Source organism: Ochotona princeps, chromosome 1 (genome assembly GCF_030435755.1).
Source record: "Ochotona princeps isolate mOchPri1 chromosome 1, mOchPri1.hap1, whole genome shotgun sequence".
Taxonomy (NCBI): domain Eukaryota; kingdom Metazoa; phylum Chordata; class Mammalia; order Lagomorpha; family Ochotonidae; genus Ochotona; species Ochotona princeps.
In genome coordinates, this window is record NC_080832.1 from 31,800,909 (window position 1) to 31,822,037 (window position 21,129).

At 39.4% G+C, this 21,129-nt stretch overlaps 2 protein-coding genes across 4 annotated transcripts in view; one reads left to right on the plus strand and one right to left on the minus strand.

Annotated features, from left to right (window-relative positions):
• The window catches only part of ENPP3 (ectonucleotide pyrophosphatase/phosphodiesterase 3), a 90,952-nt gene extending 71,236 nt beyond the window's left edge, over positions 1-19,716 (minus strand). The window contains exons 1-2 of one of the 2 annotated variants that reach the window (XM_058671142.1): positions 19,228-19,328; positions 4,020-4,095 (exon numbers count right to left, since the gene is read on the minus strand). In XM_058671142.1, the coding sequence (XP_058527125.1) occupies positions 4,020-4,095; positions 19,228-19,239 (88 nt within the window). In that variant the 5' untranslated portion in view covers positions 19,240-19,328. Of the gene's footprint in view, positions 1-4,019; positions 4,096-19,227 lie in introns of both variants that reach the window. The other variant, XM_058671136.1, reaches the window with a different exon arrangement.
• A 234-nt stretch (positions 19,717-19,950) lies between these two features.
• The window catches only part of MED23 (mediator complex subunit 23), a 40,597-nt gene continuing 39,418 nt past the window's right edge, over positions 19,951-21,129 (plus strand). For both annotated transcript variants that reach the window (XM_004587237.3, XM_004587238.3), the window contains exons 1-3: positions 19,951-20,114; positions 20,321-20,352; positions 20,502-20,589. In XM_004587237.3, coding sequence (XP_004587294.1) covers positions 20,067-20,114; positions 20,321-20,352; positions 20,502-20,589 — 168 coding nt within the window. In that variant the 5' untranslated portion in view covers positions 19,951-20,066. The remainder of the gene's footprint in view (positions 20,115-20,320; positions 20,353-20,501; positions 20,590-21,129) is intronic.

Below are 21,129 nucleotides of genomic sequence, written 5' to 3' on the forward strand. Positions count from 1 at the left end.
TTAATTATCTTAAGAACAGGTCAATGATGTAATAAGAAAAAATTGATAAGGAGAAACCACAATTTGCATTATGGCCTTTCCATTTTTACATTAACTTTTAAAACTTTTCTGCATTTAGTTTCCAAGAGACCCCTGGCTTTCCACCCACATTCCTAACCACTCTTTCTGGGTCTCCTGAATTTCTTTCTTCACCTCGCTGGTTATTTAAGGTTGGTGCAATCCAGGCATATGATTTTAAATTCTGTTTATGATGCCAATATACATACAGGGCATGCCCAGACAGCTTCCCCTAGGATAAGCTTCATTGATCTATCTTCTTCACTTAGATTTCTATAGATATTGAAATGTTAAAATATCTACAGATATCTACAGCATTCCACAACTCGGTACCTGATTTCTTCCCCATGCCAACTTCTTCTAGATTCTTTGTCGTATCAGTTACGGAAGTTTCATATTTCCAGACATTCATGCCAAAAATTCTTTGGGTCATCATTGACACCTCTCTTTCTCATTCCATATTCAATGTGTCAATAAAACTCATCTACCACATCAAAATATACCCACAATCCAAATACTTTGTGCTAGTTACAAGTACTTTTTACGAGGCATCACTTTAACTCAATTTTTGGGACTTGCAAGTTGTTCTTTTTACTTCAGTTTCTATTCTACCATGTATATACCTAACACAGGAACCCTAGTGATTCTATTGAAAAATATACTACAGGATGTCATTCCTCTGTTCAAATCCTTCAGTCACTTCCTATTATACTCAAAATGAAAGCTAAAGACCAAGCTCTGCACCAACTCTTATGTTATCTGGTTCCCTTTATCTAGCTAATCTAATTTATTACTCCCTCCTTCTGATACTCCAAGTTCTAGTTCATAATCTCTGTCATTCCTTTAATAGGACGTGGCAAGTGAACTCCTGCTTTAGACCCTGTACATTCCTCCATACCTAAAATGTTTTTTTGTAGAAGTATCCCTATATTTCTCCTGCACTTTTTTTAAAAAGATTGATTTATTTATTTGGAAGAGTTACAGAAAGAGACAGGTACACAGGTCTTTCACCTGCTGGTTCACTCCCCAGAGGGCCAGTGCTGGGCCAAGCTAAAGCCAGGAGCTTATTCTGAATCTCCTAGGTGAGCAGCAGGAACCCAAAGCACTTGGGCAATTTTTGTCTTCCACTGCTTTTTCTTGGCCATTGTAACTAGTGACCTGCACACAAATCGGAGCCCATATGGGATGCTAGCACGGTAGGCAGCTTTACATGCAATGCCACAATAGTGACTCCTATCTTCACTTTCTTGGATCTTAATTCAGTAGTTTCTCCATTCCTCTCTTCCACCATCCCTGCACAAACCTCACCCTGATTTCATAGCTGAAATTCCTCTTTTGGATTGTAATTATTCCAAAGCGTATTCACTAATATGTGTTATTTAAATCACTTGAATGTGTACTACCTGTGTTTCAGGTAGAACATACATATGAAATATTTTTCTGTTCTCTTTCTCTTTGTATTCTCAAAAATTAGAATAATACCAAGCACATAGTCAACTTTTGACGAATAAAAAAAATAAGTGAACACAAAATAGTAAATTGGCAGGAACAAATATACATTGTTAAACTCACCCTAGGCAAAATATGCATTGCCTGAAGAAGGTGGGCTAACGGGAGAAGAGAAGGATCTAGGGTTGGGTGCAGAGAAACAAATGTGGTAAAAAAAAATGTAAAGAAGGTGAATATTTTAAATGGTGAGGGATAATAAGAAGGAATTATTATGGTAAATGTGTCAGCAAAAGCAAGGCGGGCAGTGAACACAAATGTTTTACATAGGAGATAGAAGGGAATTCTGCCTAAAAGCCCTGACAGACTGAGACAAAGGGAAGATAGCAAGAAAATGATTCTTGGAAATCAGCCAATTGATGTATTAAGGTAAAGAAGGGTGTTAATAAAAGAACTGGAACAACAAGAGATTTTGTTTAAGATTAGTACCATTATATGATTTTGTAATCAATTTATGTATTTGGGGGATAAGATAACCAATAAATAATGCCAATTGTATACTTGCATCAGAATATTAGCACCAAAATGGACTGCTGACTTCATTAGAGCTTAGAAGGACTGGCATTACTGCTTTTTCTTTTTTTTAAGATTCATTTATTTTTATTGGAAAATCAGATATACAGAGAGGAGGAAAAACAAAGAAAAAGTTTCTATTCGCTGATTCACTCCCCAAGTGAGCTGCAGTGGCTGGAGCTGAGCCAATCTGAAGCCAGGAGCCAGGAACCTCTCCCGGGTCTCCCACGCGGGTGCAGGGTCCCAAGGCTTTGGGCCGTCCTCGACTGCTTTCCCAGACCACAGGCAGGGAGCTGGATGGGAACTGGGAAAGCAGGACATGAACCAGCACCCATATGGGATCCCAGTGCATGCAAGACAAGGACTTTAGACATTAGGCTGCCACCAAAAAGCGCGTCCCTGCTTTTTATTTTTAAGATTTATATTTATTTTTATTTGAAAGGCAGATTTACAGAAAGAAGACACACACATACACACACACAGAGGGAGAGAGAGAGAGAGAGAGAAAGAGAGAGAGAAGAGAGAGATCACTTTCATCCACTGATTCACTCCCCAAATGGCTGTATTGGCCTGAGTTGAGCCAATCCAAAGCCAGGAGTCAATAGTTTCTTCTGGGGCTCCCACACTGGAGCAGTCTGCTGCTTTTCCAGGCCATAAGTGGGAGCTGGATCATAAACAGAGTAGCTAGGATATGAACCAGTGCCCATATGGAATGCCAGTGCCCCAGGTGGAGGACTAGCTAGCTATACCACCATGGTAGCCCCAGGCACTACTTCTTTAAAAACACAGCAAACCAATGACCAAGTGAAGACAGCAATTTTCAGCTTTCAGTTCTATTTTCCCATCTCTCTCTCTCTCATACACACACACACACACGCACACACATGAATTTTTCTGAGAGACCACAAGAGATTACATCTGTTAGTTGACTCTGCAAATTTCTGCAATAACTGGGGTTAGTGAAAGCTGACAGCTGGTAATCCAATCCAATTGCTTGAACTTTCACATACTACATGTAAGAATCCACATCAGTATAAAGCTGGAATCAGGATCTAGTGCCAGAATTCAAAGCTAGGCACTCCAATGTAGGATGTGGGTATCCCAACCAGTATCTTAGAGTATCTTAGCTGCTTGCTCAAAGATCTGTCTGCCTGGGGAAAATATAGCTTGAAAATGATCAGCCAACCTCACTAAGACTCCCTTGAACGAGAGAGAGAGAGATCTTCCTCACTGTGACCCAATCAGAAGTTATCAAATTGAAAAAAGAAAAGGAATGATCTAGAAACCAAATACACACTTCATCTCAGCAAAAACATGAAAACAACATACAAGGAGACTGCAGGAAGCAATTCTTACATAATAATTTGTATACAGTGAATTTATCATTCACATTAATAGAATACACAAAAAATGAAAGGCATTCATTTTATGGGTGGTATGCATTTCCTACTTTATTTTGCTTTTCAAAAATTTGAGGTCTTCATTATACATGGCTTTTTAAGAACTTGACAATGCCTAACAAGAAACAACAAGATTTCAGAGATAGGATAACGTTAATGTGGGATAAAGGTACTGGAGGAGCAAAGGAGATTTCAGGTGTGAAGCAACAAAGACCCTAAGAGCAGGTGGTTGGAACCTTTGTCATCATTTATGCTTAAAGAAGGAGGTTGAGCAGAAAGTCTTGGAACCAGTTATCAGTCTCCTCTGAAGATGAAAACAGGTAAATAATCAGTCATAGAATAATAGGACTCTCCTTGGAAGCAGATGTTCGTGTGTGAGGGTGAAACAGGAAAGTCCAGAAATGAGAGTGGATGGCACTGACCACATGTGGGTTTCTGCTCAATGGGAATGAAAGGCCAGCCTGGAGAAGAGACAAACTGTAATGGATGAAGACCAAACAAAAGGAATAAGGAAATATTTTCAGAAAAGACTTTGCAGAATACCTTGCCCTTCTGGTTTCCTGAGTCCAAGCCCCAGGCCTAATCCAAGTGACACGACCACCAGCAAAGCAAGAAGAACCTATTTTAAAAAAGAGGAAGGGGCAAGATAAGTTTCACTCTTTTTTAAAAAAAATACAAATACATAGATCACCCTCCTCTCTTCATGGATATGAGATATCTGTATTATACAAGTTAGGCCACATCTAAGATCCAACTAAGAGGGTGATCACATTATTTTATCTACTGTCTGAAAACAAGGAAGAAGGTCTGGGAAGAACTTTTTATAGCAGCATATATTACAGACGCTTTTATACACACCTATAATTCAGATACAGTGAGTTCAAGTAAGAATCAAAACTTCAAGAATCACTTTATTTTGGGCCATTTTTGTAAATGTACCTAAATGCATTCACGTATCTAAATTAATCGGTGTAAGTGAATTCCTGTATCTAAATGCATTCCAGAATTGTGAAATCTTTAATTACTTAATTTCTAGAAAACAAGGATTTTGTTATTTTTCCTACTGGGTTCATCAGAAGATAAAGAGCACATTTCATGTATATAAAATATAGTGCCCAAAAAATTAGCTTGCAAATGATATATTTTTTGCAGTTGTTGAAACAAAGGATTTGGAGTAGTTGTGAAGCTTTTTTATGGAAGACTGCTGTGTCATTCATGTTCAGTATTGCTGATGAAGCTCTCTATGTAGCGGACTTTATGCTATGATTAGATTAAGACATAAGACAATTCAATGGAATCCTTGTCTCTCTGCCCTCTTCTCCGTTTGTATGTTCAATGACAAACATTCAGGTTGACAGAAGTTCAACACTTTACAGTGTAGTGAAGAATGGGAAGGATTATCTAACAACATTTGCTACCCTGCCATTTAAAGCACAGTGCTGCAAGTTCCACAGAAAGAACACAGCACATGAACATTTACTTATCTAATAAGAAATTACATAAACTAATGATTTGGGGAGGTTTTTTTCATTCTGAAAATCAACTGGCAATAGTAACAGGTCTAACTTTTTCAATAGAAGTAAAGCTCATGATGAAAAACGTGGCACAGAAAGTCTCAATATTTTGCAAAGGTCGGTGACCTTTTCATTATGGTTCATTCAGGGGAATGGATGGAGACTGGAAGTGGACAGAAATGATTATTTAGAATATTGTTTACATCTTGTCATTTCTGATAAGTATCCCTAGGTACAAAGCTACACAACCAATGTCAAGAAACTCCATATGACAAAAACAGCATAAATTTACAAGTCAATAGCTCCTGGTGGATATATTATCTCTAGTTTTTTCACTACTTAAACTGGCTAACTTTCCTTAGATTCTTTACAATTTTTATACTATTAAATATAAGTATCTCTTACTGATCTTGTATTTCTCTCATGCATTTGTGGTTTGCTTTCTTTGTCACTGTATACATTTCTTCAATGTAAAAGTTTAATTTTTAATCTTTTTACAGTGGTTTACTCAATATGTCATTTGGAAAAAGTGTCATGATTTGGAGTTTCACATGTATCTGAAGCCTTCTTACAATGTGCACATAATGGGAAGAATACTCAGAACTCCAAAAGCCTAAAGGCAGCCCAAAATTTGGCTTTAGCTTTGCTAAACAAATAATTCTAAGAACATTGCAAGTAATTTGTAATGAAATTTTGTTTAAACTTAGAAAAAATGGGGCACTTTTGAAATCGTACTTTTAAAACACTTGGCTTCTTTATACTAAAAACCATTGGATGAATAAAAAGAAGGAGAATAAATTGTGCAAAGGTTTTGTTCTTGAGGATGCTATCATTTCTGGAATTGATAAGAAAGACAACTATAAAAGTGTAGTGGCTAGAAAGAAAGCTCTAAAATTATCAGAAGAATAAATAAAACACAAGAATACTTCAAAAAATGTGTGAATAAAGTGCATTATGAAAAAACCTCAAGAAATTCAAAAGTTTTTGCATCAAAACTGTCATCTTTTAATTTCACTGACATACTGAAGGTTTATTTTGTTATGGTCACTGGTTTCAATGCTGATGCACATGATATCATTTGCTCTTTATAACAATGCTGGAGAAATGGAGTGTTGTGACTTTGATTAAAAGAAAGCTATAGCAAGATATAAGTCCAGAAGGGAATAATTCACTTGATTTTTGTCTTGAGGTCGGGCACCAGGAAGCCTTCAGAAATCACATACCAAGGATGTAACAAATGGTGAGAGACAGCGTTTTCTTGGTAGTCTTGTTAAATATCTCAATCTTAGAACTACAAGAAAAGGTGAAATCATCAAAGTAAAAGATCTCAAGATGGGCTCTGAGGCAATGTGCACATGAGATATGTAGTGAGAGCAATGTAAGTGGTTCCAGAATGCAAGAAATGAGAAAACCATAGAAGGAGAATTTCAATGTCATCATGGAAAAAATCATTCAAAATGAGAAACTACTCAATACCATCTGTGGAAGCAGCAGTGGGAATGGGAGAGAAGTGACTTCAAGCACAGTCTAAAGCCAGAACACAAAGGGTGGATGGATGAATGTGACAAAACTGAGATTATGCATGGATCCCACGTATCCCAGAGTTTGATGGTGAAAAGAGAAAGCAGCAAAGTAATGGGAAGGTTTAAAATTTCATTTCTTTAGGACAGGAGATTTTATGACATAAAAAGCGAAGTAAAAGAGATAAAACAGACTATCGTGATGGTTGAGTGAAGTAGGAGAAAAATAGTGCAGCAAAGAATCTAAGATAGAAAATGTTGAATTCTTGTTTCTGGTCTTAAAATGTTCAAGCATAGAGAGCTGAGTTGGAGCGGTGAATATAATCAGGCAAAGAAAGCAGTACTGCAAAGTGTCATGGATTCTGACTTTTTAATCAAATATTAACTTGCTCTTACCCAAAAGTTCCCACTTGCAAAACACAACTAAGAATATTAACTTGCACCATAGTTTTCATAAGGACCAAAGCTGAATATAGTTATTGAAAAATTTTGCATTTAAATAGCAGCACCAACAAGAGTTGCACACTTCTAATGCTTGTTATGGAACTAGAAAGAACAAAATCAAGAAGGGTACTTACAATACATAGTATTTTGTATATATTAGTAGTGTTCTCATCAGGCTTTCCCGTTGCTGAAGTTCTCCTAGGAGCCATTGTTCTGGCTGTTGCATAAACCTGTTTTACCAGAAAACAATAGAGTTCCTTCTTTCCTCCAGTGGACAAAAACAGACTGCAGGATTACACATCTGAGCCTGACTTTTAAGTGACAGGGAGAGCACAGCTCTTTCGTGATTGGGCAATTTAGGCAGGAGAAAAGTACTGTAAGAATCACAGTGTCAAAAGATTAAAGTCCACGACTAGTATATCATAGACAACTGTAGTTTTTTTTCCTTAAAATTTTACTTAATACAATCAACACATGCATAAGAGTAATACAGTAACCAACTTTTTAATACAATCTGCTCATTCTTTTCCCTAAAATAATCAAAAACCTTTACTACAGAAATTTCAGAGTTTCCACGTTATGTAAATTTGGTGTCATAATTGAAAACCAACACATTTTAAAAAGTGACTGAATCGTAATAAAGATTCTGAACCAATACAAAGTACTTGATCATAAAATAATTGTATTTTACATTTTACAATGTTTACAATTAAAGACATGCTTTTCTTTGTTCATTCTCTTATGTCAAATCCTCTTATGTCAAATACTTTCTGAAAGCATTTTGCTCCTATTTTTTGGGTGAGTAACTTAAGGTTTTCAGTATTTAATGAAGTAATGTGACTTATGTGCCAAAGTCACATAGTGGTCTAATGCCAGAACAGGAACGGGAACCAAGTCTTCTAATTCTCCAAATCCACTATTCAATTAAATTTCACTGTTTTTCTGTTTAAATAGACTGAGAATTCCTAATACATGTAATCTGTACTGAGAAAAGGTTACAGGTTTATAATGAAACTTGCTATCAGTGTGGTTAGAAAATTACAGTAAATGGTGAGCATTAAGCTTATCTGGTTCCAGTGGCCTTAAGCTAAATTGTTAACATATGGTGCGAGAGAATGTTAGTCCCAAAGTAATTTCCTTGGTAAATAAACCTCACAAATTCTCAATATAGAGATTACACACTATACTACTGCTCTAAATAAACATTTCCAATCCCCAAAGCCTAATAATTAAGATCCCCTATTCCCACGCTACAGTGTAGGGGTTAGATGACAATGGACTACCATATCCTCAAACATCAGAAAAAAACATAAATATATTTGAATATCTTTTGCACATGGTGTTCTCTAATGTATAAACTTTAAAACAAACATACAGAGTGATGTTTTTATATGTGTGTGATTTGGGTTTAATTTTCGTTTTTTTTTTTTTTCTTTTTAAAGATTTATTCATTTTATTACAGCCAGATATACAGAGAGGAGGAGAGACAGAGAGGAAGATCTTCCGTCCGATGATTCACTCCCCAAGTGAGCCGCAACGGGCCGATGCGCGCCGATCCGAAGCCGGGAACCTGGAACCTCTTCCGGGTCTCCCACGCGGGTGCAGTGTCCCAATGCATTGGGCCGTCCTCAACTGCTTTCCCAGGCCACAAGCAGGGAGCTGGATGGGAAGTGGAGCTGCCGGGATTAGAACCGGCGCCCATATGGGATCCCGGGGCTTTCAAGGCGAGGACTTTAGCCGCTAGGCCACGCCGCCGGGCCCTAATTTTCGGGTTTTAATTCTGAAACCCAGCTGAACATCAGTTCCCTTAGAACCTCCTATAACTTTGGTGAATGAAGCAGTAGTTTTCAAATATTTCCCCAGACTATTTTTAAAGATTTATTCATTTGTTTGAAAGCATAACTACAAAAAGAGAGGTAGAGACAGAAAGAAATCTTCCATGCACTGATTTACATCCCAAACGGCTGTAACAGCTGGCACTGGATCAGGTCAAAGCCAGGAGCCAGGGGTTTCATTTGGGTCTGCCAAGTAGGTTTCAGGCACCCAAACACTTGGGCCATCTTCCATTGCTTTTCCCAAGCTACTGGCAGGGAGCTGAAAGCGGAGTAGCTAGGAGGACAACCAGCACCAATATGGGATGCCAGCAGCACAGGCAGCAGCTGTATTCACTATCCCACAACACTGGTCTCTCCAAATGATTTTATGTATAATTAAGGTCAGTCTACATCATATGTTAAATCATGTATACATTCAAATTGTCTTCTGCAAACATTCATTTTGTATTGAAACAAAATTTGTGAATTTTTACACTGAAGTTCAGATGACTAGTTACTTCCAAGCATTTGGTTGTTATATCATTCTTATTCAATGCCTTTATTAAGTTTGCCTCAAAGTTGGCAGAACATCAGGATCTGTGGTTTTGATCTAATTATCTGTTACAGGACTTCAGTGCTCCTGGTTTTTTCTTTTTAAGATTTATTTATTTTTATTGGAAAGGCAGATATACAAAGGAGGAGAGACAGAGAGGAAGATCTTCCATCCGATCATTCACTCCCCAAGTGACTGCAACGGCTGCAGCTGAGCCAATCCGAAGCCGGGAGCCAAGAGCTCTTCTGGGTCTCCCATGCAGGTGCAAGGTCCTAAGGCTTTGGGCCGTCCTCGACTGCTTTCCCAGGCCACAAGCAGGGAGCTGGATGGGAAGTGGGGCTGCTGTGATTAGAACCAGCACCCATATGGGACCCCAGTGCATGCAAGGCAAGGACTTTAACCACTGCGCTATTGCGCCAGACCTAGTTTCTGGGTTTTGATTGCTCTTTTGCATTTATGATGATTGACCTTCTACTACTACTACTTCTTTCTTTTTTAAATTATTATTTTATTTTACACTTCCATAGGCTTTGGGATTTTCCTTTCACCAAGGATCCCCAAGACCCCTCCCCCTACTGAATACCCCCATATTACTACAGTAGTACATCCTTCATAAGCAGTCATAAATCCATCATTTTGCTATGTAAGTGTACCCTGACATTGTAATTATGGACAATGGCAGAGTCCAGCATCCTGTTGTCCAGATACATTTAAAAGTTTCATTGGGAGTCCATCTCTGATTTGGAAGTAGAGATGCACACTACATTGTATCTTCACATCTGGATATGACAATCCCTATTACACACTTATTGTACATAGGTCACACAGTAGTGTTGTTTGCATCAAGAATGTTTTTTTTATTTTCTTTTTCATTTCTTCCGTGACATATTGGTCATTCAGCGGCATGCTGTTTAACTTTATGTTGCTCTAAATTTCCTATTTTTCTCCTATTGTTGGTTTTGTTTCATGGCTTTTCATGTACCCCCTCTTCTTGACTTTGTTGGCTGGGGCTCCCACTTGTATCCTCCTCTCTGTGATGGTTAATTTTGTACAACAACTTGTCTAGGATGTAGCAGTCAGTTACTTCATCAAACATGAATCTAGGTATTGCTATGATGACATCTTACAGATGTAGCAACAACTACAGACAGTAGACTTTTTAAAAAGACAATAACCTTGAGCAACATGAATAGGCCTCATCAAACCAGTTAAAGTCTTAAAAGTAGCTTTAGCAGAAAACAAATTCTTCCTCAGCACAGTGGCATCGGCCCCAGTGTCTAGTCCACCCTCTCTTATGGATACGGACATGCCAATCCCACACTCAGGTGAGTCAATTGCTCAGTCCCTACCCCCATCCCGAAACACAATCACTCTAGTTCAGTTTTTCCAGTGAACTCTATACCCCTTTGGGACACATTTTTATACTGCTCCTCACTATCAAGGTTGTCTTATTTCTGACTCCTCTTATTTAAGCCTCCAGGAGTTCTCCCATGCCATCTTGATTTTTAATACTTTGTTGCAGTCATTTGTATGCCTTGACTCTAGAATGGTAACTCTGATACTTCAGTTACACTTTCAGGTGCCTCTTCCCAGTATCTTCCAATCTGTGATTGGTATTAGTTTTGTTTTGCTTTGTTATTTAGATTTTTTATTGAAAAATTAGATTTATATGGAGAAAAGCAGAGACAAAACCTTCCATCCGCTGGTTCACTCCTGCAATGGCCAGAGCTGAGCTGATCTGAAGCTAGGAGCCAGAAGATTCTTCTGGGTCTCCCATGTAGGTACAGGGTTGTGAGATTTGGGACCATCCTCTACTGCTTTCCCAGGCCACAAGCAGGGAGCTGGATGGGAAGTGGAGCAGCCAATTATACAAACCAGTGCCCATTAAAGATCCCAGAGCTTGCAAGAGTGCAAGAGAAGGAGTGGCCAATTGAGCCATTGTAACATGCCCCTAAATTACTTTGGTGTACTAGGGAACCACTGGCCCTTGAACCATATCTTCCCCATGTTATTAGCTACCTCTCACACGGACAGGACATCGTATTCTTCCATGCGCATCTCCCATTCCCTTTTCTCTCAGAGAACACTGTACATATAAATAGGAAGTCTTCCCTGGTGTCTTGACTCTGTCACAAGTTAAAATGACTGGACACTAAATTCTTCACCTTTAAAGTGACTATAGTGTTCAGGCATCTGTCACAACACTTTCAAATGCCAGCATACCATACCAGAGTGCCCAACTTTAAGTTCCAGTTCGATTCATAATTCCAGCTTCTTCCTAATATGTACATTTAGAGGCAACAGGTGATAGTACAAGTACTTGGGTCTCTGCCACCAACAGAAATCTGAATTGAGTTCTAGTCTCCCAGCTTCAATCTGTCCCATCCCACGATTATTTCAGGCATTTAGGAGAGTAACCAGCAAGTCAGTCTGTTTCTTTTTACCTCTCTGTCACTCTCTGTGCCCTTCAAATAAAATAAGAAAGTAAAAATAAACAATGAAGTTGACAGCATTACTCTGGACAATCAAAAATTAAGGTAAGAAAAAAGTCTCAGATTATCTCTAAGTTGCTAAGTTTTGAATATTGTAATGGCGAAGGATCTTAGCCCTTCAGGTTCTGAGGTGAGTAAACATCAAGGAATCTACCTGAGTAAAAAGAATATGCAGGGAACTGAAGAGGTTGCCATTGCTGAGTCTGTGGTCATTTTTTTTTTAATTTGGCTTCCAAACAATATTCATTTATTAGGCTCCTAACTCATAGCCATTCAAATTCGTCTAAAATGACTTAGATGATAAGAATTACTTTATACATGTTCAAAAACAAAACTTCTCATCTGTTTGTTTTCTCCAGTGCGACAAACCTGGACTAATCAAATAAGTACAGCAATAATTAGGCTTGTTTTGCCTTCTCTGTGTTAGCCATCTTGGTTTCATCTTGGTTTCAACATGATGGTGTCAGTATCCTTTTCTTCCTCTGAATCTCAACCTGGCCTCCAACATCAGTCTTTTCAAAGCTTTAAAGTATCCTTCCTTCAAATACTGTAGGAGGCAGGGAGACTTTCCTCCATGCAGCACACAGTCCGACCACACCAGGCATGTACCCAAGTCCTCCTTCACTTGCTGCCCTCGGGCTTGTCCTTGTAATGCCCAGCATACCCACACCACCCACCTTACCTCACCTCACCTGTCTGCAAAGGATGGCACCAGTCGGGCGGACGTCAGCGAAACTCACTAGGCTTGCTTTGTTTGACAGTCACCCAGCTAAACACTAACCCCCAACTCCTCTGAGTCTTTGAACTTCTAGAAGTGTATTCCTAACTGTTCATCTGAATGTTGAACATTGGCCAAATCCACACCCTCTTTGTAGCTTAGACTTTGGAGTACCCTGTATCACCTAGATCTGAACCTGCACTTTCTGAGTTACCTGGGCCTTGAAAACCTCCTTCTTATTCTCCCCTTTGACTTCAACAACAATCCGCACCTTTTCAGCTCTGAAAGCGTCACTGTTTGTTACCAAATACTCAATGGTCAGGATCACTTGCCCTCAATGGTTAGATAACTATCAATGCACCCTCCACCAATCTAAATCATGAAAATGCATTACTTTCTAGAAGGTCCTGCTGTCTGCAAAATTTGGGGAACTTTTCTAAAATCATATAAAATCCATTTGCTGCTGTCTTGGGAAAAGCCGAGGCCCTGTTAACTTTCTTAATTCTCCTTTCTTGGGTCCAGAACTACAACTTAAATGGTCAATAGACAAGCCATATAGGGGGAGAAGAAGCCCACAAAAACTAGATACACTGAGGGAGGTGAATAAACTGAGACAGAAGCTCGGCTCCAGCCCAATGATAAGGGGAAGAAGAAAGGCAGACCATTAAGGAGGGATGATCTCAAATAACATGATAACAGGTGATCCACTTTATAATAGCCAATTATGAGGTCATGAAGACAGGGCAGAAAAATTTACAGGGAGATTGGCAAGCAACCAAAGCACAATGAAAGCTAGCCATGTAGGTAACTGGTATAGGAAAGATGAATGTTAGCCAGTGCTGGAGCTGGCTTAAGATGGAGCTGTCTATGTGACACTAGTGTCAGCAATGAAAAACCAGGTCTGACTGGCAAGAGTACACACAAGGCAAAAAGACAGATATCTAATCATAAAACATAGGGCCTGAATTTTGGGGATTGAAATATACATAAAATGCCTGGGTCAGTAGATACCCAAAAAGTAACTGATACAATAGAATCAGTGGCTATGAACTAATACCAGTATTTGGCAGTACCTATCTGTGTGAATAAAAACACTTTTCTAAAAGCAGATGTGTAAAATCTCATTACCAACAAGCACAGATAAATATTTACAATGAGTTTGAGGAGGAAAAATTTGATTTGATGACATTTCTAGCATTGCAACTCTTTTCTGCAAAACAGTTTAACATTCCTGACATTATCTCTGGATCCTAGAAGACTGCTTCTCAAACTTTGTCTCAAGCGCTGAAATTCTTTCTTAGTAGCATTGGAATTCTAGGAAGTTTCTCTTACTCATTTCAAAATTCAGAAGTGATTTGATTTCAAAACATTCTGAGATTAATAGACTCTTCTTGTTTTTAGTGCCATCATGGGAACTTCATTTATGACTCATACTCTAAAGATCTCCCAAGAGATTTCCCAAAGCTGCCATATTTCCAGAGAGCAGTCCCGTAAGTACACCTGTCCACATATCGGCACCAATCAGCTGCACTAAGCACAAAGTACAGGTCATGGTCTGCTGGCTTATCTGAAACGTGCCACACACTGAGTCATTCCTTGGAATCCTGGCGCCTTCTCTGGCATGTTTGCTCAACGGTCACAGAAAATAAGTTGATTTCAGCTATTTTGTTCTGGTACAAAGCACAACGGCAGGCACGCAAAAGACAGCGAATGAACGCTTGCTGAATAAATTATTAAAGGGATTTTTAACATTGGAGATTTAACTAAGCTAGCATACATTAATATAAAAGAAATGGAATTGTTTTAAATGATGACGAACTAGTGGCATACAATTACAGTAATCCAACCCTTTTTTTTTTTTTTCTATCTAGCATTCCAGAAGCAGCTATTGCTGCAAAGAAAAATAAGATCTCTTTGAGTACTTTTGGTCAGCCAAGAGTAATGAAAGATAGCTGATTACCATCAAGCCTTAAACGTCATGCCAGGTGTTAAGGAGATACGGACATGTTTACATCTGCCATAAGCAGTTTTAGTCAAATACAGAAACAGATCCTCTCATGAGAATTTAGTGCGCCAAGTACCATAATAGAGATAAGGAAGCACACAGAAATCAAGAGAGGAGTAGTACATTTTTCTGAGAAAAGGCATTCAGAAAATTATCTAAGTAGTTGATCAGGCAACCCTGAAAGACTCTGAAAAGACACACTCTGCCTTTCCAATAAATTTTTTTAAAATAACAGTAATTTTTAAAAGGCTAATAACCCAGGCTGTTTGCTTCATTTTACTCTCGGAAAGTGGGCAGCCAAAAGTACCTGACCTATTTCTATGAGCTTGGAGGGATCAGATCAGCTGAAGAGGTAAGATCTGCAGCTCTCACTTCAGAGATTTTTTAAGAATCCATACCCCAGGCCACCCTAGGAAGACACTTCCTGTTGACCAGCACTATCCACCAGCCCAGCCTTTGCAGTTAGCTAGTTAGTTCTCTACTAATACAGACAAGTGAAATACATGGTTAAGAGCTACATAGAGAGAACAGAGAATATCCAACAGAAAGAAATTAAAACTCATTAGTATTAGTATAGATATAAGAAAATTCATATACAACGAGCAAAAATTCAATGAAAATAAGAATTTTTGGATATTAGATACATGGTAGCAGAGATATAAAATGCAACAAACAAGAAAGGAGCACAAGGGGGAGGGAGAAAGGAAGGAGAGAGAGAGGAAACGAAACAAAGTATCTAATCCCTTAAGTTCTTGAACCTTCAGTTTTACCATTTGCAAAACAGCTAGTACCTGTGGGAAGGGAAGCTGAATATGATTTAAAGATTCAGTCTAGCACAGATATAAGCAATGACTTGGGTTGTCTTGTGCCCAGGCAAGTGTTAAACCGCTGGGAGAAAAACCGAAAACAGTTGCCTGGCATTCTGGGACTGGTTCATCCCAACTTTGTGTTAACTAACCCAGCATGCCAGCACAATTGCCTGTGTTTTTAACATTAAATCTGCAGAGGCAGGGAGGGTGGGCAAAGCAGATCACCACTTGATTGTTGGGCCAAGGTGGTAGCCATTGAGGGCTTTTGATGTGGCCAGAGCAGCACCCACAGATCTTCCCTGGCCGAGCAGCTGTACTGGCTGTGGGAGGAGACCTACCAGCACCCTTTGCTTTGGAATCCAGTCTAGTATTAGATGTAGAATAAAATGTATTACTGATATAGATTAAACTTTACATTTCACTGTTAACTCAGGAAATGATCATTTATGTCCTTGTGATTGATATTAATACATGGAAATGTTTTATCTAGAAAAACAAATTCAGTCTAGTGCCAGATGTATACTAATTGGGAGATCTTACTCATTTACACACTTTGTAATGGCTCCTTCACTCTCTAAGATGGTAGGGCCCATCATCACAGCTCAGACATCCAAAGCGTCCACATAACTGTAGTGTTGAACACCCATTGTGAAATTTTGATATGGTTGAAAACTAATAGAAAGGTTGGATAAATCAAGGCAAAGAACAATTTTCCCCTAACTATTTTAGAGTGAGTTGTTAGTCTGATCTCACATCTTCTCAAAATATTTCAGTACACATACATTCTGTAAGGACATTTTCTTTCATTACCACCAAAATTAAGGAATCCACTTTGATATGCATGTCCCATTTAATCATCACATCCTATTCAAGGTTTCTTTATTATTATTATTATTATCAGTATTATTATTATTATTTTCCTCAAGAGCAAATGTATTCTGTTCAAAATTATGCTTTTTAGTTGTGATAGAGTTTTTCTAATTCTGGAAGTCTCCCGGACAGTCCTGGACTTCCTGGACTATGACACTTTTGAGTATTATAAGCCTGTTTTGTAGAATGCACCTTAATGTTCTGCTCTACATTTCCACATCGTTAGATTCAGTTTATACAATTTTGCCAGAAAACAAACAGAAATGCACTTGTGTTTTCCTCATCACATTCTACTAGGAAGTGCATGATTTCAATTTTTCTCAGTATTGATGGTGCCTACTTGGTTAAGGGTTGTCTTTGCCAAACTTCCCCGTGGACTTGTTTTTTGTCTTTTTATTATTAAGTATTGTCTATGAAGGCTTTTTAAAAATTTTATGATTATATAATCTCTAACTACAGTCTCAGATTTTCCTATTTTATTCAGTAGTCTATACTCCATTTCACCATTATTATTCTGATACTCATATTTCCCTGACTGGATCTTTGGGAATGCTTTCAAGAATCTTATCAGTGTTCAATAATTTTTTTGTTTTATGGTAAAATAAGGTGCTTTAGCTTCCTTTTGTACTTTGCCTCCGTAAAGTCTGCAGTCAGGAATTGCAGCTAACTGGCTCCCTTAAGCACAGAGTCTGCTTGGAACTGACCGCAAGATGTGATCTCCAAAGCTACATTCAACTTTAGAGCCAAGAAGTGGATGTTTTGGCATGTTTATATTAGTATGAGCTCTGGTTCAGTAGGACTGATGTCCTTCTAAGAAACGCAAATTAGGACACAGGCATGAACCAAGGGGAACCGAGATGAAGACAAGTGACTGCTATCCATAAGCCAAAGGGAGAGGCCCTCCCAAAAAACACCTGGATCTCACAATTCAACACTTCCACATTGTGAGAAAATAAATTTCTGTTTCTAATTTACCTGATGTTTGGGACTCTGTGTTGGCAACCCCAGAAAACCGATACTTTTAAGTCTAACTTAAAGCTAGTCTCCTTCAGGAAATTTGAATTCGCTCATCTGGTTCTGATCGTTATTCTGTGGTTAACAATGACACACAGTGGCTGTTTGTGCACATTACAGCTCCAGGTCAAGGACTTGTTTAACAGTCCTTTACTTGGGAGTCACGTGTACAACGTCCAGCAGTCACAAAGGAAGGGAGAGTGTCTGGAAGTATGCAGTGTCCCACAGCCCTCCAAGAAGTTAAAGATCATTAGATCCATCATTAGAAGTTAAAGAACAATCAAAATAAAACAGATTTGTTGGGGACTGATAATCTGAAGGGAAAAACATGCATACTTTCAATAAAATGTAAGTATAATCCAGGAGTATATAAAAAAAATACTGTATCATAACCAACATGCCTTTATCCCATGGAAGGCAAGTTGATTCAACAGTTAAAAACCCATAATAAATGATTCACTTGACTTTCTCAGCGTTCGTCAAGTCAGATAAGGGTCTGTAGCTGTGCTGCCCTACACTCCAGTACTTCTTTTGTGCATGCTGCTGTTCTGAAGTTCTCTGCGGCTCCTTGATGATGCTCCTCCTTCCCCGAGCAGCCACAAGGGTTCTTCCTGTGGACATCAGCTACTCTGAACTGCTGGCTCAGTGAAGGAGTTCTAACTCTCATCAAGAACAAGCCTACAGACTTTGTGACGTGCTTCTTTTTTCTCGAGTAGATTATCTGAAGAAAACTGTCCGGTCGAGGCTGAAAGTTTCTTAATTAAAACTGCAGTTTCCCAAACATTAGTCTAGTAAGCCATTGATCCATCCATTTCATTCTTTTGCAAATGTAATTTCAATGGTTAAATACTGTTCAATTTTGAAGACTTTCCCTACTTCTCAGTAAGTCAAGTACATCTTTTCCTATCAATACATAAACACATATAAATTCAGACTTACTACGACAAAAGACCCATGTTTTCCAGAAAAAGTATATTGCTGAGTAAATTTCATAGGTTGGATCTTCTAAAAGAATGACAGTTGAGAACTAGCATGTGGGAAAGCTCAAAACCATTCACTGCAATTTTTTTTTTTAAGAATCTAAGTAGAAACTTAGATGAAAAAAGTGTTCATAAGAGAAATGATTCGTATTGCATATGTCCTCATTCAATAAAAAATAATAGTCATCTGTCAACAGTACCAATGAACTAGTTTATCACACAGGTTTTGGGAACATATGATCAAGCAATAAATACTGGTTTTTTTTTTTTTTTTTTTGTAGTCTTACAAGAGGCTAGGAAGCTCAAATGTGTGAACAGGCAAATGACACGTTTTCTCTGATCTATGGTAGCTAATATAGAGAGTTCCAAACAGATATGGGTGAAACTGACATCTCAAGATTTGTTGTTGTTCACAGCCCTTGTCTAAACTCCTGTGGCACACTGGTCTTTCTACTTTCTACACATTGAATTTTGTTTTTAGTGGAGTATTAAGCTTGTGACTATAAAATAAATTGAGTTTTTAAATAGCAAAATAATAAAAGAAAAAAGAATCAAAGGAAGAAGGGGGGAGGTAAGAAGTATCATTATGTATTTAAAATGGGACATATGAGGGGTCAGTACTGTGGTACAATAGGCAAGGCCTATGCTTGTGGTTCTGGCATTCTAAATAGGTGCCAGTTGAAGTTCTGACCACTTGCCAGCCAGCCCTCTGTTTATGGTCTGGGCAAACAGTGGAGAATGTATTGATGTCTGGGGACCTGGAACCCACATGAGAAACCCGGAAGAAATGCCCATCTCCTGGTTTCAGAGCAATTCAGCTCCTGCCACTGTGACCATTCGGGAATGAACCAGTGGACAGATATTTCTCCATGTCTCTCCTTCTCTCCATAAACCTGCATTTCCAATAAAATTAAATACTTTTAAAAATTGAAATATATCTCTTCATATAATAGACAAAAGAGCCTCAAAATAGACTTGTTTATTTTAAATGGAATAATTACTTTATCCATATGCCTACCCAGGCTGCCATGGAAAGCTTTCCATGGCACAAGAGCAGTTAAATGGTTATGGCAGCAATCTTCATTACTTAGTAAAAATCGTGCAGAGACAGAAAACACTGTGAATTGACTTCTCAGAAAGGCAATGTGGCATGGCAAAGAGACAGAGAGATTGGTTTCTAGTTTTTCAAAGACTTTCCGTGAAATCCTGATCCGCATTGACTGGTTTTTCTTCTTTCCTTCCCTTCTTCCTTTCTTTCAACTTAGAATATAGGTGTATCTTTCCAGGCCTCAGTTTCTCCACCTATAACGGAAGCAATAACATAGACCTGCACGTCACTGAGAGCATCAAGCATTCTGTTCAGTGAATTGATCCAGAAGCATTCCCTACTCCTGTAACGACACGGAGTCGCCATCATTGGTCCCGCCTGTCAGAAACAACATGGTTTCAATCCTGCTCCACGCTGCTGACGGAGCTCCGACTCCCTCACAGCCTTGGCCATACTCGGCCTGGGGATGCCAGGGATTTCGATCCCCAGCCTGCGACTTAACCCCGAGTAGCACTCCCCACAACTAGGGAGGAGTGGGGATGGGGCGGGATTCGGGGGCGGGATTTGAGGCCGGCAGCTCCCGCCTGAGGCCGATCTCGGCCAGCGGACAGACGCGCGGAACCGTCAGGTTAGGCCCTTGGTTTCCGGAGGGGCTGGTGACCGGAGCGGAGCGCACCGAGCCCCTTCCGGCTTCCGCACAGGTCCTCGGGGCTGGCTGCTTTCCGCCGTGTCTGCTGCTGCCGGCGGGGCAGTCCTCCTGCCCCCTTTCCTGGTCGCAGCTCGGGCCTGGGCACCCCGGGGGCGGGGCGATGGTACAGATGGAGACGCAACTGCAGAGCATTTTTGAGGAGGTGGTGGTGAGTGCGGCTGGCGGTGGTGCCGGGCGAGGGCTTGCCCTGCTCCGCCTTGGTGGGACCCCGGGGTGAAGTGCGCCCGCGGTCTCCCGCGTCCGGACGGGCCGGCAGGTCTTGCTGCGTCCTGCCTGTTAACGTTATAACACTTCCTGGAGGGACTCCTCCCGTATTCACGTCGTTTACGTGTTTGTTGTTGTTTTCCTCAACAGAAAACAGAAATTATAGAAGAGGCTTTCCCCGGGTGAGTCTGCGCCTGGCAGATTTTTGTGTTTGTACGCAGTTGTTGCTTAGGGTTGTTTGGGGCAGGTTATGTGATCCACTCTTTGGATTATGTTTAATTACCTTTCAAAACTTGTGATAGATAATGCTGTTTGGGATTTTTTTTTTTAGCATGTTTATGGACACCCCTGAAGATGAAAAAACAAAATTGATCAGCTGTCTAGGGGCCTTTCGGCAGTTTTGGAGTGGTCTGTCCCAGGTACCCACTGCGTTTTTAATATACTCTGTTGATGATTCTTGGCACCTTCACTTTTTCACCTACTTCCGAGTTGTTAAGATCTTTCTGGATATTAAAAAATAAAATAAATTTGCTGTCATTGAAAATAGTGATCTCTCTTTTATTCATTTATATGCTTCAATGGAGAATTTGTATTGCGAAATTGTATAATCATATAAGACCATTTTCATTCTATTATGACTTATCTGGTGCTCTTGGAAGCAGTGAAGTTTTACTTGCAATGGATAAAAAGTCTTTCTTGCTCAACACAAAATTAGCAGGCTGGGTATTGATACTGAGATCCCTGGTAAGGATAATACAGGGAAGATACCAGAATGCTTTATAAAGATACAGAGATACAGCATAGCTTTGTCTTCAGAAAATATATCTAGAAAAAACACAAAGTGTGTGATCCTTGAAAATCTTATGTTCTGGTGGTGTGTTCTGCCAGGGCAAGGGGGTACAAGAACTGTTTTCATGTGAGCTCCATGTGTTGAGATGGAACAATGACACACACGAACA